This window comes from Tenrec ecaudatus, chromosome 15, assembly GCF_050624435.1.
Source record: "Tenrec ecaudatus isolate mTenEca1 chromosome 15, mTenEca1.hap1, whole genome shotgun sequence".
Taxonomy (NCBI): Eukaryota; Metazoa; Chordata; class Mammalia; order Afrosoricida; family Tenrecidae; genus Tenrec; species Tenrec ecaudatus.
Genome location: NC_134544.1, coordinates 181,957 through 205,072, shown reverse-complemented (window position 1 = coordinate 205,072; position 23,116 = coordinate 181,957). Strand labels below are relative to the sequence as shown.

The window sequence follows — 23,116 nt, the reverse complement described above, 5'->3', positions numbered from 1 at the left end:
CACAATCCATACATATACATACATCAATTGTATACAGCACATCTGTACATTCTTTGCCCTAATCATTTTGGTTTTTTTTCTTTTCTTTTTTTACATTTTATTAGGGGCTCATACAACTCTTATCACAATCCACACATATACATACATCAATTGTATAAAGCACATCCGTACATTCTTTGCCCTAATCACTCTCAAAGCATTTGCTCTCCACTTAAGCCCTCTGCATCAGGTCCTCTTTTTTTTCCCCCTCCCTCCCTGCTCCCCCCTCCCTCATGAGCCCTTGATAATCCACAGATTATTATTTTGTCATATCTTGCCCTATCCGGAGTCTCCCTTTCCCCCCTTCTCTGCCGTCCATCTCCCTGGGATGAGGTCACATGTAGATCCTTGTAAGCGGTTCCCCCTTTCCAACCCACTCACCCTCCACTCTCCCAGCATCACCCCTCACAGCCCTGGTTCTGAAGGTATCTTCCACCCTGGGTTCCCTGTGCCTCCACCTCCCATATGCACCAGTGTACAACCTCTGCCCTATCCAGTCCTGCAAGGTAGAATTCGGATCATGGTAGTTGGGGGGAGGAAGCATCCAGGATCTGGGGGAAAGCTGTGTTCTTCATCGGTACTACATCGCACCCTGACTGACCCATCTCCTCTCCTAAACCCCTCTATGAGGGTATCTCCAGTGGTCGACATTTGAGCCTCGGGTCTCCACTCTGCACTTCCCCCTTCATTCACTATGGTATATATATATATATTATATATATATATATATATATACACACACACACACACATACACACACACATATATATACATATATATATTCTTTTTTCTTTTTTTGCATGATGCCTTATACCTGGTCCCGTTGGCACCTCGTGATCGCACCGGCTGGTGTGCTTCTTCCATGTGGGCTTTATTGCTTCTGAGCTAGATGGCCGCTTGTTCACCTTCAAGCCTTTAAGACCCCAGACACTATCTCTTTTGATAGCCGGGCACCATCAGCTCAGAAAGCCTATCTTAATGGGAAAGAAGTTGCTATTTTCAAGTACCCTACCCTGAGGCTCAAAGTGGTGTTATGGGTTATTCACTGGGATGCTAACTGCAAGGTCAGTGGTTCAAGACCACCAGCTGCTCCATAAAGAGTTATAGTTTCAAAAAATTCACAGGGTCAGTTCTATCTGTCGTATAGGTCACCGTGGGTCAGAATTAACTCAATGGCAGTGAGTATTGGTTGTGATACTCTGAAGTCACTATTGAGAGGTCAACACCGAGACACTGAAGGGAGATAGAATTGAGACAAAGAATGTGAGGTTAAGAGTGGCTTTATTAGGATAGGGAAAGAACTCCCGGGAGGGAAGGGAGAACAGAGAAAGAGACAGGAGCATCTTGAGCTCCCGGGCAGGTTCCGAGACCCAATGAGTTAAGTCAGGGAAATTGCGCCTGTCAGGTGGGGCAGTGGGATATTTGTAGGATTTGGGTCAGGGAAATATGCAAATGAGGTGAAGAGAGCTGCTGGTGCTTGCTCCGCCCATAAGGAGAAGGTTGGCTTCCTGGTGTGCAGCGGCAGAGTCTGAGTCCTTCACAGATCAGCTTCTTGGAATGTGGGGCAAGAGGCTGCACAGCCCAGTTCTGGTATTGAGAGGCTGCGCGGGGGGGGGGGGGGGGGGGGGGGGGGAGAAGAGGCTGTGTGGGCCCTGCCCCGGAGAGATAAAGCTGGAATGCTGGAGGCAGGGACTGCAAAGTCCAGCAGATCACCTGTCTTTCTGAGAGGCTGGGGAAAGGGGCTGCATGGTCCAGACCTGGCCCAAACAACCATGAAGAAACTCCCACTAAATCCCAGTGTTCACTTGCTGAGACATTTGTTCACTGCCACGGAAAAATGCATGTGCATCAGGTGGGCACAGTGGGTATTCTCTAATTGAGCACTCTGTGCACAAGTCCACGTGAGGATTGTGGGGCTGTGATTAGTGCCATTTCTTCTGTTCACTCTATACCTTGTTCATTTTAGGTCATGAGTTGGCTTGTTCACCAGATACAAAGGTAATGTCAATAAATTGGATGGGTAAAGAAGTGACAGGGGCCACCCTGGGAATCGTTGGCATGGGAACCATTGGCTACAAGATCGCGCAGCGGGCCAAAGCTTTCAAAATGAAGATTCTGTATCACAATAGGAACCGCAGGTAAAACTCAGAAAATGGACTTTTGAATCAGCTGGGTAGACTTTGTAGCTTCACAGCCTTAACTGTTGCTGAGTCTCTTGTTCCTCCATTTTCACAAGCCCCTTGGCTTCTCTCCAACAAGTGAAATTGTTGATCAAGAAAGGCCTATGATATTTTAATGGTTACCTAGAAATACAGTTGTAATTCCTTTTCATTGGAAAACTTTCACCAGGAAGAAAAGATAAAGAACTCAGTATGTGTTCTTTTTATTTGGTGTAGTGGATATATATTGGGCTGTGAGTCACAAGGTAAGCAGTTCAAAACCACTAAACATTTCTCAGGAGAAAGATGGGGTTTTCTACTCCCATAAAGAGTCACAGTCTCAGAAACCCACAGAGGCAGTTCTACCCTATCCTATAGGGCCACAAAGAATCAGCATTGACTCCAAAGCAACAAATCTTGTTGGTTTGGACCCCTATGGTGCAGTCTGCTTCCTTCAGTACTAACGTGTGAGAGAGGCTTCAACAAGTCATGGAGAATGGAATCATAAGTTAATACAAATTTCCCACCAAATTTTAGAAGCTCCCCTGTACATTCTCATGTTGTTTCTCCCAAAGTTTGTGAAATTTACACAGCTTCTCTAACCAGGCAGCAAGAATGGCCCATCTGGGTCCCCATGAAAATGTCTTCCTCAGTACCCTGCTTGCTGGGGTTAAGTGACAGCTAGTGTCCCCCTCACGTGAGCTCAGCTTCAGGGCACTTTTCTCACGTTCAGAGGTTGCCAGGCTGATTTGTGAAGGCTCTGGACCTTTTACCTCAGCAACTGCTTTCCTCTTGGGCCCAACTCTCTCGCTGGGCTTTCCACACAGGCATACACCCAGTGGCTCTTCTGAAACTTGATTTGCTGACAGACAAATGTTCATGCTCAAAGAGACCTTCTGACCTTGACTCCCAAAATTGCCTTCCAAGCAAACTCGCTGGCCTCTGGGCGATGCCAGTTCACAGTGACCTAATAGAACAAGGTAGAACTGCCCCTGTCCGTTTCCAAGACTAACTCTTGATGGGAGTGGAAAGCTTCATCTTTCTCCTGTGTAGTGGCTGGTGCTTTGAACTACTGACCTCGTGTTCAGCACCACATGTGTAAACCACTCTACCCCCAGGACTCCATGAGACCTGTCTAAGTGTTCTCACTAATGTCTCCATAAATGGCATCACCACCCACACATTCATTTAGTTAAAAATACTAGGGCTCATCCTGGTTTCTCCTTTCTTTCATGATCCAGCTGTTCCATGCAACACCAATTTTGATTGCTTTTTTCTCCAGAGTAGACTTTGAACCTGCTGGGTTCCCTCGAATGTCATGGATCATTTTTCACCTGTTCCACAGCAGTACTAGTCCTCAGACCTACTCTTGAGTCACCCATTCCTTCTCCACAGCAACAGTGCCTGAGAAGCCTCTGGTGCCTGTCCAGTGCATACGGAGTCTGCCCAGTGCGTATGGAGTCTGCTCAGTGCGTATGGAGCCTGTCCAGTACGTATGGAACCTTCCCAGTGTGTATGGAGCCTTCCCAGTACGTATGGAGCCTGCCCAGTGCATATGGAGCCTGCCCAGTGCGTATGGAGCCTGCCCAATATCTATGGATTCTGTCCAGTGCCTATGGAGTCTGTCCATCTGTGTGGAAGCTGTCCAGTGTGTGTGTAGTCTTTCCAATATGTGTGTAGCCTGTCCATGACATGTAGTGTATGCCTGGAATGTATAGCGCCTAGTCAGTATGTATATTGCCTGCCCAGTGCGTGCATATGGAGCAAAGCCCAGCTTCTGACCAGTAGCTCAAGGCCTAGTCTACAGAGAACCTGATATCTGGCTTCATGGCCATCTCCCAGAGCATTTTCATCTTTTGAGGTAATATAGCCTTGCTGGTTCTGTGATCCCCGATGTTTGTTTTTCTGTCATTGGAGAATGGGTTTTCTTCGTGACAGGTGTGTCTAGCAGAGTCCTTTTTGAGATTTGAGAGTTGATCAGGCACAGAATCAAAAAGCAGAGAGTAGGAGCTCTGGTGGCAATTTCCTGACGGGTTGGTGGTTCAAGCGTACCAGGTGCTCTGCAGAAGAAAGATGAGTTTATCAATTCTACAAAAGATTCCGTTTCAGGCTCCACAAGGGGTCACTGTGAGTTCAAACCCACTGGATGCAGTAGGGTTTTGCTGTTTTTCCATTTGGAGCCTGGGAGGCACACCAGATAAGGATCTCCACTGAACCAAGGACCTGCTCCCAGGGGTCACGAGAGAAAGTCTTCCTTTGGAGCTGGCCCCAGAATTCAGACTGCTGGCCTTGGAAACAGTGAGAACACAACTTTCTGAGTGTGAAAGCTGCCCACGTGTACGACTTCTGTTACAGCAGCTCGAGGGAGCTTGTCAGACCCCTTCTCAGAATACTGTTGTTAAATTCATGAAGTGTATTATGTATTCCATCTCACTGAAAACACCAAACCCCTGCCATTGAGTCAGTTCCACCTCACAGTGACTAGACACAGTTTGTGGGACTGTTTCAGATATTACCAATGACGTGGAAGTGGAGTTTTAGGTATTCAAGAACATACAGTGTAGTCCTGTGAGCTGGTGGGATCCTTGTTTCCCTCCTCCCTGCCACCCTGGCCACGTGGTGGCAGTGAATGTGGACCGTTGGGGGTTCCTGGTTTATAAGTCAGGGGTTCCCCAGGAATTCCCCAGGAATGGGGTGGATTCTTGGGTCTCACACTTCTGTACTCAGCTGCATGGGGTGGCCAGAGCAGAGACTAAAATGGGGCCACAAACCAGAAGAAAACACACCATCTTGACTGTGTTAGCTTCTTTCCCTCCTCCTTAGATGACAGCATGCGGAGCGAGGTTCTCTGCTGTTTGGTTCTGTGGGACCCTTGGGTGTGTTCTCCCAGCCTCAGACACCATTGAAGGCCTTTGTAATGTGAGACCATGCTCTGACTGCACTGGGCCCCAGGCTCCAATGTGCTGAGATACAGCTTTTGTCCAAGGAGCTCAGATCTGGCGTGAAACAGCCTCTGCCCCTGAGCTCTGGGGGCAACCCTCCAAGAACTCAGGGGTGCCGCGGCGAGTGTCTCAGGGTCAATGGAGATTACAGGTAGCTGGAGAGACCCATGTCTCCACTGTCAGCAGAATCTAGGTGCTGGGGCCACGTGGCAGCACTGAGGGGACGCTCACCCTCGAGGCTCCTTTCGGATGGGCTTGCCCTCCTCCGGGGCGACTAGACCACGTACTGACTAGATGAGGGGCTTTGTCTCCTTACTGCCTTGCAGGGATGCGGTGGAGGAAGAGGCTGTTGGGGCCACTTACTGTGAGCACCTGGATGACCTGCTGGCACAGTCGGACTTTGTGATGCTGTCGGCCAGTCTGACCCCCCAGACCCAGAACCTGATTGGGAAGAGGGAGTTGAAACTGATGAAGCCCACGGGGACCCTCATCAATATTGGCCGAGGTTAGGAACCCATGCATGTGTCTTTGGGAGAAAGGGTGCTGGAAACAATTCCTGCGGGGGATGGGGAGGATGGGTGCACTATGGGATGACATTAGTCTCAGTAATGAAGACACTCCAGAGAGGGCTGTGGAGTGGGCCTTCATCCCCAGCCAGGGAGTAGGGTCAGAGTGTGGCAGGGGCAGCTGCTCCTCACGTGGGTTTGTCCTCGGTGGCTGCTGCTGTTCTGTTTGCGTGTGACACAGCAGTCATTTATGGGTCATGTCTGTTCCCCTTTAGTTTCCTGCTGCACGTATAAGACACCAGGAGTCCCTAGGTGGTGCCAAGGTTATCAGCCTCAGCTGCTCATTCTCAGCCTGGAGACAGAACCCACCCAAAGCTGCCTTGCAGAAAGACCTGGGGATGGATCTGCTTCCGCAATGCCAGCCTGGGGGAGCCCATGGAAATCCCCTCAGGGTTCTCCTGGGCACACAGGGGTCGCCTTGCATCTGAAACGGCTTAACAGCGGCTGCTTACCTGAGCTCAAAGTGCCACTGGGGACTTTGTCCTCCAGCTACAAACGCTGTGACAATTTCAGGGCAGGGGTGGGCAGTGGTTTGGTGGAAGATAGGCCTGAGCTGTGTATCAGACAAACCTGGGTTTGACTCTGGCATTGGTACTTCAGGAATTCTGTCATCTTGGGCAAGTTGAACAAGCTATGAGCCTCAGTTGCCTCTTCTCTACAATGAACGATGGTTTGCTTGAGGGTTCATGGGCTCTCATGACTGTTTATAGGATGGAGTTAGGCATTCAGGCACTATGGCATTCACACACTCTTTCTCAGACCTTTGACATGCCTTTAAACATGGTTCTGGGAAAAGCTAAGCTGTATTTAAATGGGTGGCTAAGTCTCTTGTGTCGATTGTCTCAGCGTGATGACCAAAGAGGAGCTGTTTTGATTCAGGTCTGTTGGTGGATCAGGAAGCGCTGGTGGAAGCCCTGCAGAGTGGAATGATCGAAGCTGCCGCATTGGATGTGACATACCCTGAGCCCCTGCCAAGGTGACTCCACAAATGAAATCTAGAGTCCTTTTCCAGAGAGCAGGATCAAGTCTTTGGGCTTTACAACCTTACTTTGTTGTAGAACTAGAGATCCCTGGAGTTGGACGGGCCTAAAGAGCCCTCTGGTCCAGCTCAGGGGAGAAGGTGCACCTCCTGTGGGCCAGCTGTCCTCTGCCTCACCTCACTGTAGACACTCTTCACACAGTCTGACTTGTTACATTGCACCCAAAGGCCTCCTTGCCCACTGACCCTGGCCTGCCTCTGGAGCATCCCTGGATGAGTCTGACCATATTCTTTCTCTTTTTTATTTGTATAAATCATTTTATTGAGAGCTCTTCTAGCTCTTATAACAATCCATACATCCATTGTTAGAGGGAACTGGCCTCTAACAACCCAAGGGTTCGTAGCCACAATTGTACGGCTATAATCTATAAAAATCATTGTAAAGTCATAGAAGATAGGAGAGAGAATAAAAAAGGAGTCAGACACATTTTATGGTAGCATGCTCACCTCAGCCCCTGCTGGTGGTCTACGTGGAGGTGGGAGAAGAGAGAGGAGGAGTGAGAGTATATCTCCAATCACAGCTTATATATACTTGGGGGTAGGGTGGGCATGTAAGCCCCGCTGATTACGGGTAACTATATGTGAAACAGGAAGGGGCTGTCCAATAGGCACACATGTGACAGGAATGGGATGAGCTAGGGGTATACATGCAATAGGAAGGGGAGGGACTAGGAGTACTAGGGGTATACATGTGACATAATGGGCAGATCCTAGATTCAAGATGGCAGCTTAACCTCGATCCTCCATATCAGCAGGGAATGGGCCCTACTTAGGGTGGGTCTGATTGCCCTGGGTGACTGATAATCTCTAAGCAGCTGACCACCCACCATGCCCCAGCAAGCTGTGTTCTAGGCCTGGCATACAATATATGGGACAACCTGGGGAAAAACCCTTTTGCATCCCACACATTGTATCAGGCACATTTGTACATATGTTACCATCATCCTCTTCAATACATTTTTTTCCTTAATATATATATTTTCTACTTGAGCCCTTGGTATTGTTTTCTTTGAGCTCCTAGCCAGGAAGGGGAGGTATACTTAGGTGGTTGGTACACTTGGATTGGCCCATCTAAGCCAGGTGAATTTGATTCAGCCAATGGGGTCAACCAGTATCGTCAACCACGCCTTCCCAACTCGGGGGAGTGGGGGCTGCACGGCCAGAAGTTTTCTCTTTAGCTCTGTCTCCTAGCGGCTGCTACACAGGGTAATGCAGCCAGGCTGCGGTTCATGCTGCGAACCCTGTCTGGCCTGTGTTCCATTTACTGTAAAACCTGAAACTGCTTCTAACTTTCATAAAACTTACTTGGCGCACAAACCAGGTTTCAGCGTGAATTCTTTCTGTGCAGAGCCAAGGACTGAGGTTTATCTCTCCCAGGAGAGAGATCTAACAGTATCAGCTCCTCATTTCCCGCTCCCCGAACCAACCCTCGATAAATTGCAAATTATTATGATGCCGCTACCTTTACCCATGTTTCTGTTGTTCATCACTGGGGGCAGGGGAGGTTATATGTTGAGCATTGTGATTTGTTCCCCCTTTCTTCCCCTTCTTCCCCCACTTTCCCCTACCCTCATGGTATTGTTATATTTCCCAGGATGGGAAATATCTCCTTCCTTGGCTTCCCCTGAGAAAGAATTCATGCTGGAGCCTGGTTTGCGATCCAAGTGAGTTTATAAAGCTTAGAAACAGTTTCAGGCATTACAGTAAATGAAACACAGCCAGACAGGGACCGAGGCCCCACCAAGCTGAACTGTGTGTCAGCTGCTGGGAGAGAAAAGAATGGTCGCTGATGATACTGGTTAAATTGGCTGAATTAAGCCCACCTGGCCTGGATGGGGTCCCACCCAGGTGTACCACCCAGGTGTACCACCCCTTCCTGGCTGGGAGCTTGATTGTAAACAGGCCCGCCAGCCTTAAACAGCTTCCAACTACCTGTAAGGTGGAGGGAGGCTTGGCATGTAGAGGGACAACCCTGAGTTCTGCCTTTAGCTACGGAACTGTGTGGCTACTCCTGTTACTATTCCTGAAGGGTTTATCTGTCCAGGAATCCTCGTGTGGAGTGCTGTTCTCTGTACATGCTGTGGTCTAGCTGGGTTTGTAAGGTAGAACTGGGGTCATAATTGGGGTGGGGGGAAGGTGGCATTAAAGAAATTAAAGAACTAGAGGAATGTTGTGTGTCTCATCGGTGCTATACTGCATCCTGGCTGGCTTGCCCCTTCCTTGTAACCCTTCTGCGAGGGCATGTCCAATTGTCTACAGATGGGCTTTGCGTCTCTATTCGGGCCCCCCTTGTTCTCATCAATATGATTGGGTGGGTTTTTTGTGGGGTTTTTTTGGAGTCTTTTGATGGCTGATACCTGATCCCATTGATACTTTGTGACCACACAGGCTGGTGTGCTGCTTCCATGTGGACTTTGTTGCTTCCCTGCTAGATGGCTGCTTGTTTATCTTCTAAAGCCCTTAAAACAGAAAACACTCTATCTTTTAATAGCCAGGCACCATCAACTTTCATTGTCACATTTGCTATGAACCCATTGTGTCTTCAGCAATTTTATCTCATGGATCTGCCCACGGTGAAGACACCGTATATGTTTCTCCTTGGTATTGCTTTATGAGGCTAAACAACCTCATAGCCTTCATTGTAGCTCAGAGCTGGCATCCCAGGAAAGCTTTCATTGTTGTCAGTCCTACCCAGTGCTTTTAGTTGTTCCGATCCTTTCAAAATGTGATCTTCAGAACTGTACGCATCCACGTGTGTCCCAATGGTTGTAGAACAATAAAACCAAAGTTACATTAGCAATATGTGTTTTCAAATAGTCACACCACAGTTTTTACTCAAGTTTTTAGCCAGCTAAAACTAAAATTATTTGCTCAATAGATTTTTAAATTTCTTAAAATCTAAAGTTTTTATTTTTTTATTTTTTTTTTTTTAAATCTAAAGTTTTTAAATACACCTTTTGTATGTAGAATTTTACTGTTTCTATTTAATTTCATTTGTTTTTGTGTTTTGGCCCATGATCTAGCCATCAAAAGTTGAGTCTTTATTCTGTCATTCATGAAAAAGCCCCTAACTTTGATTTCTACTCAGACAGCAAAATACTCTCAGCTGAACATTTTACAAGGAAACCAAATTTAAATCCAAGTTGTTTAAGAGTGACAATAGAACCTACTTTATCTAGAACAGAAATTTGAATTCTCTGATGTCAAAGCATTTTTTACCCCTCCAAGGCAGTTTTTTTAATTAAAAAATGTTTTTTCCAAAGCTGTTTTTATATAACACTCCAAGATGCGATTCAAGGAGTCTTGATGGTACCAGTGGTTTAAGCATTGCACCACTAATTGTGAAGTTGGTGGTTAGTGTAAAGACGAACTGAGGCACAGAACAAGTAAGGGATAAACTGAGGCACAGGGAGACAGACAAAGATAGCTGACAGGACAAAGGGAGAGCAGAAACAGAAATAGCTTTATTAGGGGGGCACTCCTGGGTCTAGCAAGTAGTCCAGGGGAATCCCGGGCCCTGTTTGGGGGCCCAGGATTTTAAAGGGAAGCAGGGAGAGAGGGAAGTCCTTGCTACAGGGGAAGATTTATGGCCCAGGATGTTAGCAGCAAGGTTTATGGCCCAGGATGCAGTTTATCAGCTCTGGCAGGCAAGCTGACTGGTTCTCAAGGAGCCAGGCATTCCAGGCATTGTCTCTTCATTTCAGGGGGGCATATGCTGACCTGGGGGGGGGGAGGGGCGGCAGGGACAACAAGGCCTGCTTTAGCTTGCTGGTACAGGGGTGAAGTGGGGAGGGCTATGGGCTAGAATGGTTTGGACCAGCATCAGCAGGCAAGGGTTTAAGGATGTAACAAGAGTTGGTTAACAGATTGGATATGTTTCTCATTTGTTTTTGAATGAACTTAAAAAGACCGAGTTAAAAGTAACAGCAAACAAATTATTACCAGGGCATAACTTAGGACACAATGGGGTTTTGGGACTAGGAGGTAGTTGCATTGCGGCAACTTTTGATTTCTAGGCCACGGTTTTTAGCACTTTGACATTTTGCTTAACGACTCCTGATTCATTAATATAGTAGCAACACTCTTTTCCTAGAAACATGCGCGTGCCTTTTTTTGTCAGCTGTTAACAGATCCAATGCATGACGGTTCTGAAGGGTAACCTGTGTCAGGGATGTAAGCTGTCCTTGCAAGGGGGTGAGAGACTTAGAGGTGGAGTCCATGACCAGCTGGAGTAGTTTGTTAAAGTTCTGTGTTTGGAGCATGCTGTGTTCCAATGCTCTGCAAGAAATCTTTGCTGCTGCTAGGGAGGAGGCAAAACTAAGGCCCACCAGGACAGGTAGGAATACAGCCCTGAGGTTGTGGGAAACAGAACTAGTTTTTAAATTTTACAGCCATTCAAACTGTTTGCCTATACCTGGTGAGTTGCAGTAGTATGGCAACTGGGAGACGGGTGTGGTGTAGAGCTATTAACATTATAACAGTATTCTTGTGCTATGGCTGCAGGGAGGCTAGAGAAGAAACCAAGATGGATTAGGAAATCCTGCTGTGGAAAAATTTACACAGTTAAAGTTTCATTGCACCAAAATGTACAGTTTCATTGCATGAAAAGAATTGTTTGGGGTTGGAGCGAATCTGAGTATTAACAGTTATATCTGCAAACTTCATGCAGAGAAAAGCCATGTGCATCCAGATGTGTGAAGTCACAGACTAGTTGTGGCTGGACATTGGGCAGGGATGAGCTGCTCTGACGCCTTTTTGTGTTACGAGGGAACCATCAGCTTGATGTTTTTCGTATTCCTACACTGTAATCCTTCTCTTACAATAAACACATGTACTTTTCCTTTTTCATTAACTTCGCGGCAGTTTTCTGCAAACTTTCAAGCTTCTTCCACATTCTACAACAGCCAGCCAGACATTTTATAATACGTTATCCAACTCTTTTTCTGACTATTTGCAACTTATCCTGACATTCTGAAACTTACTGTTTCCATTTAAACTTAAGCAGTCACTGAATATGAGAATTGTATTAACTGTCAACAAAGGGTTAAAGGTTTGCTGGGAATTCTCTTTGCTGCCTCACTAAAGGGTGCTGTGACCACCCTCCTGGAGTTTAATGGCTTAGCTATAAGGGAGAAATTGGAGATTTAATGTTTGAAAATTTTACATAGCTAAGGAAGCAAAGTATTTGCTTCGTTGCAGTTGGTGGAATTGTAAAGAAAGAATTTTTCAGATCCAGTACAGAAAAGTGGGTAGGATAAGGGGGAATAAGGGACAGAAGGTTGCAAGGGTTAGGGACTTTGGGGTGAATGGGGACTACAGCTTCGTTGATAAGACGTAAATCTTGCACTAAGCCATAGGAACCATCTGCTTTCTTAACAGGCAAGATAGGGGTGTTGCAGGGAGAATAGACTTGTATAAGAAGCTGATTAGCAAGGAGGTGTGAATGATGGGGGCAGGATGGGAAGGTGGAGGGGTCTTTAAGGCGGATAAGGACAGGTTGGCGATGCTAGTGAGGATGGGCGGGGAAGTGTTCTATACTTTCAGGTTTACCCAGGGCGACAGTAGAGTCAAGGAGGGTGTGGTGACGGAAAGTATTAACAAAAAGGGAGTTGGGGAAGGAGAGGGGTAGCAGGTGGTTTTACTGAAAGCTGACTCCTAGTTTAGAAAGCAAGTATCTACCTAGTCACGGCACAGGGCATGAAGGCATTACTAAAAAGTAGTGGGGAAAAGGGGAGCCCCCTATGTCCAAGAACAAAGGGGGAATTATTACGGGTTTTGAGGGTTGGCTGCCTATTCCCATAACCGTGACTGGGGAAGGAGATATTGGACCCGAGAAGGTGGCAAGGGCTAAAGAGGCAATTCCCACTCATTCACCAAAAAGGAAACCAGCCTACCTGCTGGCTTGATCATCACTCTGGGCTTGGCGCGCGTGCGTGTGTATGTTTGGAGGGGCAGGGGGTGTCACTGGGGTCGCAGAGTCATCAGTCACTAGTCCCAGCAGTTCCAGTAGTGGGTCAGGGTTCGGAGGTGACAGTCTCTCCGCAGCAGTCGCTTCCCTGGTGGCCCTGCTGACCGCACACCGGGCAGAGCTTACTGGGTGGTCAGGGCTGCAGACAGTGTTTTGTCCAGTGCCTTTCCTGGCCGCACTTGAAGCAAGGTGGGTGTTGAAAGCTGTCCTTTCGAGCAGTCTTCTTCTGGTCCTTCCTTCCAGGCCAGCTTCAGAGCCGTGATTAAGGCTTGGGTTTGCTCATTAGCTTTATGGCGAGCCAAGGATTTGTGCACAGCTTCTGCCTATTCCTCTGGGGCATTAAAAATTTTAAATGCCATGTTTACCAGGTCATGGATAGGGGTTTGAGGGCCATCCTCAGCCTTTTAGTTTAAATATCATGTTAAGTGTGGTCCTAAGCCTGAGTAAGGTATGGGAACTTTTTGATAAAGGTGTAGTAGGATCCTGTGAGAAAACACCCAGCTGCTTCTTACAGACAGCAATTGTGGGGCTTGAGAGACTGTGGGTGTTGCCTCAGAGGAGACTGAGCAGGGGGGGCGGGGAGAGAGAATGGCAGTCAGAGGCGCTGTCTCCTCAGCCTTTGGGAGTTGAGGGGGTAGCAGCAGAGAGAGGTGATGGTGAGGGGCACTTAGCATTTGGAGGAGGCTTTATTGGGAGCACAGACAAGGGGGGGGGGAGGTTCGGAGAAAGAGGAGGGAGAGTACTGTCAGGGACGTGATTAAGAGAGTTTGGCTAAGAGAACTTGAGCAGGGTGACAGGTAGTACACAGTGAAGGACAGGAGCGAAGAAAGGAAAAGACCTGGCCATAAGGGACTTAAGACCACTGTGAGTTTGCTGACATAAATTGTCGAGGTTGCGGAGGGTGTTAGAATTAAAAGTGCTATTTTCCGGCCAGCGCGACTCATTGTCCAACTGGTACTGAGGCCAAACTTGATTACAGAAAAAGACCAGGTGCTTAGGGCAGAGATCAGGAGCCAAACTCAATTCAGTAGGGTTGGCCAGGAGGCCGGGGATCCCCATGGTGTCTTAAACTGCAGCAGTATGGGCAGAGGAGAAGGGCTTCCCCTGAGAGGCCTCCAGGTCAGAGTTAGAGACACAGGAGAGAGGCTATGTCCAGCAGACAGGGACCTTGGATCAGTGAGAGGGACACAACAGGGGCTGAGGAGGGGGAGGGGCCTGGCTTGTATGGCCTATAAAATGGAGGTTAGTGAGAATCCTTTGTTCAAGGGGAGGGAAAGAAGGATTTTAGAGAAGGTACTGCAGAGCTGCAGACTCAAAGCACACAAATAAGTAAAGGTTCAGAAATAACTTAGGCACCTTAGTCGTCTGAAGGCACAGTGACTGCCAGGTCCAGTGTCTGGAGTCCTGTTCCAGAAAGTAAACACAGAGATAAAGACAAAGGACTGGGAGCCACATGAGGGAAGTAAGATAGACACAAGAAACTGTCCTGATTGTTGCACCCCTTTTGGGAAAAGGCAGTTATTTCCAGCTCCTCCTAGTGAGTTTGCTGGTCCTCAGTGTCCAGAAAGAAAAACAAGACAAATGAGACAGAACGAACATACACAGAGAGATACTGACCCAAAATCACTAGTCCAGGTGGGCTTCCAGAGGTTCGAGAGGAGAGGAGGGGTGGTCTGTGTCCTAGCCAAAGCAGGGCCAGGGCGGCACAGAGCCCCTTACCCCTACCTCTCCCGGGCTTCAGCTCCAACTGTAAAGATGAACTGAGGCACAGGATGTGTGAGGGGTAAACTGAGGCACAGGGAGATGGACAAAGATAGCTGACAGGACAAAGGGAGAGCAGAAACAGAAATAGCTTTATTAGGGGGGCACTCCTGGGTCTAGCAAGTAGTCCAGGGGAATCCCGGGCCCTGTTTGGGGGCCCAGGATTTTAAAGGGAAGCAGGGAGAGAGGGAAGTCCTTGCTACAGGGGAAGATTTATGGCCCAGGATGCAGTTTATCAGCTCTGGCAGGCAGGCTGACTGGTTCTTAAGGAGCCAGGCATTCTAGGGATTGTCTCCTCATTTCAGGGGGGCATCTGCTAACCAGCGGGGACGTGCAGGGAAGCGGGGCCCAGCCTGCTTTAGCTTAACCCATACAGTTAGAACCCATGACCTGCACTAAGGAAGAAAGTTAAGACTGTTTCCTCTCATAAAGACTGACAGTCTCAGAATCCTTAAGCAGCTGTTCTACTGTTACACAGTATCCCTGAGTGTCTGGATCTGTTATACAGTGTCCCTATGAGTCTGAACCAACTTGACGTTATTCACCTTTCTCATAAGTGGGCAGTGGAGTTTTCCTAAAACTAAGGATGCGGAGATATCATCACTGATGGCTATTGTAATGTGTGCTTTATTGTTATCACTATCCAGTCACAGTACATAGCTCCCAAAGCCTAGCTTAACTTAATAAGTAGTGCACATCTCATGTGAAGAAATTTTGCGGCCAACAAATTTTAATACTTATTTAATGAATAAGTTAATCTTTAGATAATCAAGTTTATTTCTAATATCTATCTTACTCTCATCCGATATTTTTGAGTTTTTATCTTAATTTTTTTGGACAGCAATTCTATTGTGGGTTACTACGTGTGTTCTACCATGAAAAAAATTGTTTTAGGCATGAAATTTGGGATCAAAATCAGGTCATAGTGGCACCAGAATCTATCTGCCTTGCGGGAGGTAATAATGAGAACCGCCCTCAGCCCAGAGCTGATTCTTATGTGGTGGAGGTTAGACATAGCTATCCTCCCTCATCTCTGTGCCATTTCTGACACCCAGTCATCCCACCCACAGGCTCTACTGATCTCAGTTTCATTGTTTATTGCAATGGCTACACAGAACTCTGGACCATACTGTGGGAAACTAACACTGAGGGAAATATGAGGACTAGATTCCCTAGCTTAGAGGGAATCTGGAAAGCTAGTATTCCATGGTAGGAAAACCACCACTTTAGTAAGTTAGTCCAAGTACATTATCCTGCTTTAAATATCACTCTCACAGATTCTCTCCTAACAGCTATGCTGCCTTAAAGTGAGCACTTGGTTAATTCTATCTCCCTACAGAAGGCAGACATTCTTTTGTTATCTCCTCCAGCTGTGGCACCCAACCCCCCTCATACCTTCCCCTATGCAGGTATTAGGTTTCCTCACCTGTGAACTCAGGGACCTTGCTGTAGCTACCACCCACTTTGTGATGTGTTTAACTACTGAATATGTTTATTTTATGGCAACCTATACATATCTCGTTAGTAAAGACATCCTCTCCTCTCTCTCTTCTCACACCTCCACGTGGACCAGAGAGGGGCTGAAGTGAGCATGCTACCATAAAGTGTGTCTGACTCCATATCTCTCCTATTCTTCATGACTTACTATTATCTTTATATATTACAACTGTACAATTGTACCTACGAACCCCTCAGTTGTTAGAGTCTGTTTTTTTCTGACACCATACTGACAGTGATGTATTCAGAAAGCAGCAACTCAGCCCAGGATAAGGAAACAGGTATGCAAAGTCTGGATGGCTGCCCTACAGAGGAGAGCACACTCCTTCCTCTCTCCCTTTCTGCCGGACAGTCTCTCAGCACCATGCAAACAAGCAGCTCTCCTCTCTGCCCACCAAGCCCCCTCCCCACCCCAGAGGGCATGCTTCCTTTTGGCCCCTTTCCTATAAGCCTCTGTGTTGGGTCAGGTACCAGTTGGCGGGGGTGCGGGGAGTGGTGGTATTAGGAACAGCTTGACCTGCCCTTATAACCAAGACAGCTAGCTTCAAAAGGGCTCCAGGACAATGAGCCATCTCCTCCTAGGTATCAGGTGGAACTATCAAGGCACCACCCTAACTCCGAATTTCATGGAGACAGCTTTAGCCCCTGCAGCTGCAGCTTCTGCCCCCTCCCTTTCCTGTTTACCCTCCTGACCAGCTTAAAAACTTGCTCTCCACCACAAAGAGGCTCACCTTCTCAGGCCCCTGCTGGGGGCCTGTGAACCTCTCTGGAGCTCAGGGCTCCCGTGTCTCTCCCTCCTCCCTTCCGGGCAGTGGGCAGCGTGACTTCAACTGACTCCTTGCTGAATAAACTTCTCCTTTTCCTTCTCTCAGGCCTGGCCTGAGTTTCTCTTTGTGGTGAACCTGGTACTCTGTGCTTTTGATCTTCCAGGCCCATTGCTCTCTTCAGCCCCTGACTCATGTTGCAACTGTTAGAAGGGTCTGTTAGATCTCTCTGGAGATAGAGCTGTACCTCTGTCCTTGGCTCCATGTGAGAAAGAATTCACGCCGAAGCCGGGTTCATGATCCAAGTGAGTTTTATGAGAGTTAAAAGAAGTTTCAGGTTTACACAGCACCCATTGGACTCCTCCCGACCATGCAGCCTGGTGGAAGCTGCTCAGCATCAGGCAAAGTTCTCTCCCCTGCCCCCCACAAATGTAGGCTCCTGTCTTTTCAAGGATTCCATGGGGAGGTGTGCTGGACGACCCCTGATCACCCCATTGGCTGACTGAATTCACCTGGCCCAGGTGGGCCAATGCAGGTTTAGCGCCCACCCATGCCTACCGGCGGGAAACCTGAGCCTCTGAGCATGTGCAGTGCACCACTCCTTGTTCCCGCGCTTGGCTCTCTGGGCATGCTTTAATGGACATCTTTTAGCCCTGCACTAGTTTGCCTAACAGTTCCTGGTCTCTCCCTCTTTGCTCTCTACTTCCTTAGGCTTCTATCTGCTTCCTCAATCAAAAACCTCTGGGGTTGGCTTCATAGATCCACAAATTCCTCCTTAATTTCAAGTCACGGCCCTCCCACTCTGGTCATGAATTGAGCAATCCTCTCTTCTTTTGTATAATTATTGACCAAACCCTGCACGGTGCATACCAATAAAAAAAACAGACAAAAAGAATAAAATCACAAATGGTGAACAATTTACCAAGGACATTTCAATCAAGCACAAAAGACACATAACTCCTCAGGGCTGGGGGTGGGGTGAGGGGCAGTGATTTTGTTAGGTAGCTAGAGGTAGAACTAAGGGTTGTCCCTCTTCTACATGCCGAAGCCTCCCTCACCCCTTACAGGAAGTGGAAAGCTGCTTGAGGCTTGAAGGCATGCACACATTTAGGTCTTTGAGACAGGAAGCCAGTAAACCTGGGTGGGAACCATCCTGGCCTGGTGGGCTTAGTCAGCCACGCCTCCTAATGGGGCCTCTGAATAGCCATAAGTTTTCCTCTCTAGCTCGCTCGCTCGCTCGCTCGCTCGTGTGTGTTCTCTCTCTCTCTCTCTCAGCGGCTGTCACACAGGGTAGTGCAGGCAGGCTTCGGTTCCTGCCATGGACTCTGGCTTGTGTTCCATTTACTGTAAAACCTGAAACTGCTTCTAACTTTCATAAAACTCAGTTGTAGCATGAACCAGGCTTCGGTGTGAATTCTTTCTCATGCAAAGCCAAGGAACGAGTATATCTCCCACAAGAGAGAGATCTAACAATTTTTTTTTACCAGTTGGTCAAAATTTATTATTGTCATTTTGCATTACTCCATATTAAAAAAAAACTGGAACTATTTCTGGTATCAGATGACAAACTGATTAGTTAGACTTTACTAAAAACTTATTATTTTTTAATCATTTATTGGCTAACAATTTCTTAAGCTGCTTTTCTGAGGAACCTAGGTGAAAGGGGCAACTGAAAGACTTGTACTGCTATCGTGATTGTCAGTAAAATTACATTTTCTTTGTACAAAATGCTTTAGAATTCGATTATAATAAATTATAGTAAAAAGGAAAAATATCACTTTCCAATCACACTGGGATCCGGGTCACTGAGTTCAGAAAGCTCATGGAACAGCAGAGCAGTTGTACTCACCGTGACTGTGTATTACAGCGAAGGAAATCAATTTAAACACGGAAAAGGGCACCTAGCAAGGCGGCCAGCAGAAAGCATCCAGTTGCTACCTCCCAGGGGAGTTGGGAGGAGGAGCTTACTCTTCCAGCAGCAATGTAGCATTGCTGCCAGGAGAGCATCCCCTAGTCTCAGCCCTGTGTGGTTGGTTTTAGTTATTCAACCTCTAGCCTGTACTGGAAGTCCTGATAGAGCATGGCCCAGGGCCCCAGGAGAGCAAAGTCAGACACATGGTTAGTACATTTTATTTGACAAGGACCATGGCCTCATGCATATGACGCAATCTTATCAAGCAGGATACCCTAGAGCATGCAAGATTATTCCCCCCAGAAACTGGTCAAGGACCAATCTTCCCTTTGGAATGTTCTGTACACATCATCCAGCTGGCCCTTGGCCTGGGCTTTGTTAGTATAGCCTTTGTACAATGGATTTAGTAACAGTCAGTATAAATACTGCTAGCATTTGGAGGAGCCAATGTAGTACAGGGATAGACTTGAAAAAACAACTGATTGTCCTACAAAGCCATTCCCTTCTGCAAGCATGGTCTGCTCTTCTCTGACTTCACCAAGGGGAAGAAGGTTAGTCAGCAGCAGCCCTTGGCCAATTCCAATTAGGAATGGGGCAGTTATGCCCCACTCCCCAACCTATCAGGACACCAACCAACCAACTCAGCACTCTATTTATCTGCTGGATTCAGTGAGCCATTGTATTGGCCACATAGAACTCATAGATCATGGGGTTTACTCAGGGAGTTGACAGGTTACAATTCAGGATAAGAAACATTAGTTCTCCTTTAAGGAGTATCTCTTCTCAGCTGTGCCCAACGGCACATTTCTCTCCAGCCCCTCAGATCCTAAGCCAAGTGGCCCCTTGGGCAAGTGTCACAAAAGCTCCTTTCATGCTCCTGATAAATGTCCCAACCTGAAGGCACTCACCTTAACTTCTGAGATTCAGTGCCCAGAGGCAACCCACTCCACCAGGAGCCTCCTACCTGGAGCCCTCCACTTGACTGGTCCCGCGTGAAGGGAAGCCCATGTTCTGCCCTGTGCTCTTGGTGCTGCCGCTTCCCTGCCAAGTTTCTCCCCCTGCTCACCACCTCTGGGGTCACAGCTCTGTCTTCTGGTCAAGGAGGTGCAGTGCAGAGATGGTGGGACTTTAACGGACACATTTTACTCCTAGCTCTTCTTTCTCAGTGATCCTGTTCCTGAGATGCCTCATTTTATACCTAACAGTATAAAACGACCAATTGCAAAACTGACCAGTCCCCTCGCTAGAGTCCAAGCCATCATATTTGCATGCTCCCACCCAGTCCTATGGTGGAAGCTACAAAGATGATGGCTAGAAGAGCTGTAGTAAGGAATCCAGCCCACTGCACAGACATGTTCATATTTTTGTACTCTTTGGATTACTTTTTTCTGCCCCCCAATCTATCACTATTTTTACCTTATGCTAAATGTGTACAGAAATATTTAGCATAGAAATTAGCTGAGCGTTAGCTAAACTCAGTTCTTCAGGCCTAGAATTTCCCACTGCCATTCCGTCCGGGAAGCCTTAACACCGTCATCCGTGTGATCATATGACTCACATAGGATAGTTGAATCTTAACAATGACTCCAGTGTTACACCATATCACAACGGAGTCGTGGTTCAGTTCGGTTTCCTTAGAGAACAAATCTAAGAATTACAGAAATCGTTACCCTTGCCCATGTACTACATATGTTATCAGCAGGCATCACAACTGTTTATGATTCAGTTATCTTCGAGCTTACAGTTAATTGGAGAAATTGGTGGTCCTATGCCATCTCATCAGCTTTTACTGAGACTAGTTTACATGCTGCTGTTGTAGAGCTGAGCCATCTCCTCCTATGGGGAGGACAGGAATGATTCAGAACTGCTCCCATCACTGTGCGCTCTCCTCTAGAACAGGCCTTATTTTTAATTACTTTGAGGGGTGAGAGCAGTCACAATGCTTCAATACAGATTACAGGTGCCCCCAGAAACATCCACAGGCTTGCAAGTTGGTTAGGTTCACAATGGCACGCCCCTTGGCCTCAATAGCCAAGATAGTGGCTCGTTGCCCCAGGACTACTTCAGCCTTTCTTTGTATTAAGAGTCAAGAGGCCTCTTGGTTTAGAGCAGGAGTCCTCAAACTTTTTAAACATGGGGCCAGTTCACTGTCCCTCATACCCATTGGAGGGCTGGACTATAGTTAAAAACAAACAACTATGAACAAATTCCTGTGCACACTGCACAAATCTTATTTTGAAGTAAAAAAACAAATGGAGCAAATACCTGGCTGGCCGCATGTGGCCCGTGGGTTGCAGTTTGAGGATGCCTGGTTTAGAGAGTAAGCCCTTTCTCAGTGTTGGGTCCTAGCACAACCCAGCATCGTTTGTTAGGTCTAAAGCCTCATTATCTTTCAAGCTGACTCCCCTGGCTTCTCTTTTAAAAAAAATCATTTTATTAGGGGCTCATACAGCTCTTATCACAATCCATATATACATCAATTGTGTAAAGCACATCTGTACATTCATTGCCCTCATCATTCCCAAAACATTTGCTCTCTACTTAGGCTCCTGGCATCACTGCTCCCCCCTCCCTATGAACCTTGATAATTTATAAATTATTTTGTCATCTCTTGCCCTATCTGATGTCTCCCTTCACCCACTTCTCTGTTGTCTGTCCCCCAGGGAGGTCTCATGTAGATCCTTGTAATTGGTTCCCCCTTTCCAACCCACCCTCCCGGTATCGCCATTCACACCCCTGGTCCTGAAAGGATCATCTGTCCTGGATTCCCTGTGTTTCCAGTTCCTATCTGTACCAGTGTACATCCTCTGATCTAGCCAGATTTGTAAGGTAGACTTGGGATCATGATAGTGGGAGGGAGGAAGCATTTAGGAACTAGAGGAAAGTTATAAGTTTCATCGTTGCTACATCGTACCGACTGGCTCATCTCCTCCCCTAGACCCTTTCTGTACGGGGATGTCCAGTGGCCTACAGATAGGCTTTGGGTCTCCACTCCGCAATCCCCCCCACCCAACTATAATTTTTGGTTCTGATGATGCCCGATTCCTGATCCCTTCGACACCTTGTGATCACACAAGCTGGGGTGCTTCTTCCATGTGGGCTTTGTTGCTTCTGAGCTAGATGGCCACCTGTTTACCTTCAAGCCTTTAAGACCCCAGACACTCTATCTTTTGATAGCCGGGCACCATCAGCTTTCTTCGCCACATTTGCTTATGCAGCCATTTGTCTTCAGCGATCGGATCTGGGAGGTGAGCACACAATTATATGAATTTTTGTTCTTTGATGTCTGATAACTGATCTCTTTGGCACCTCGTGATCACATAGGCTGGTGTGCTTCTTCCATGTGGGTTTTGTTGCTTCTGAGCTAGATGGCCGCTTGTTTACCTTCAAGCCTTTAAGACCCCAGATGCTACATCTTTTGATAGCCGGGCACCATCAGCTTTCTTCACCACATTTGCTTATTCACCCACTTTGTCTTCAGCGGTTGTCGGGAAGGTGAGCATCATAGAATACCAATTTAATCGAAGAAAGTATTCTTGCACTGAGAGAGTACTTGAGTGGAGGCCCAATGTCCTTCTGCTACTTCATCTGACTATTCTAGGCAATGTTTTCCCCTCTATATAATGTTCCTCATTTTAATGACTTATCCTGATTCCTAGACCAGCATCTAGCTCTCCTACTGCCTGTCATAAGTTGTTGCCATGGTGGATGCTGGCCCACATGAAGTTAGGGTATCTCCATGCCATTGTGTCCATTCTGACCCAGTGACTCTGCAGGTCAAGCTAGAACTGTCCTTATGGCTTTCAAAGACTATAATTCTTTATGGGAATAGAATGCCTGGTCTTTCTCCAACAGAGTGACCAGTGGCCAAACTCACTGCCATCGAGTCAATTCCAGCTGAGAGCAACCCTGTAGGAGAACTGCCTTTGTGAGTTTCTGAGATTTTCAATCTCTACAGGAGCAGAGGGTCTCATCTTTCTCCTGTGGAGCGGCTGTTGAGTTCTAACTGCTAACTTTGTGGTCAACAGCTCAATTCATAACACCCTATGCCACCACAGCTCCTACAATGACGCTAGGACACAGGTGCCCAAAATGTTGGTCACCATACACATTAGATGAGTGGTGATCATCCCTAGGCATTTGGAATTAACTTACAGCCTCTCAGAGCCTTTGTCTCCCTAGCAGGGATGTGAGGTGAAAGAATATGAAGTAAAGAGACCAAATAAGTCTGACGCGTGGTCTTCCATTCACTTGTGTTTCAGAGATCATCCTCTGCTGAAGCTGAAGAATGTCATCCTGACCCTGCACATTGGGAGTGCAACTCATCAATCCAGGCGCCAGATGATGGAAAACATGGTTGAAAGCATCCTTGCCTCTCTCAGTGGCCTTCCCATTCCCAATGAAGTACTTCTTGAATGAAATATAAAAACTTTGTGGAATGAAACCTGACAGATTAAACAAGAGATACC

General features: G+C 47.2%; 1 protein-coding gene across 2 annotated transcripts in view; it reads left to right on the top strand.

Annotated features, from left to right (window-relative positions):
• The window catches only part of LOC142427307 (glyoxylate/hydroxypyruvate reductase B-like), a 40,315-nt gene extending 17,199 nt beyond the window's left edge, over window positions 1–23,116 (top strand). For both annotated transcript variants that reach the window (XM_075532546.1, XM_075532545.1), the window contains 4 exons: window positions 2,006–2,177; window positions 5,467–5,645; window positions 6,586–6,682; window positions 22,910–23,116. In XM_075532546.1, the coding sequence (XP_075388661.1) occupies window positions 2,006–2,177; window positions 5,467–5,645; window positions 6,586–6,682; window positions 22,910–23,066 (605 nt within the window). In that variant the 3' untranslated portion in view covers window positions 23,067–23,116. The remainder of the gene's footprint in view (window positions 1–2,005; window positions 2,178–5,466; window positions 5,646–6,585; window positions 6,683–22,909) is intronic.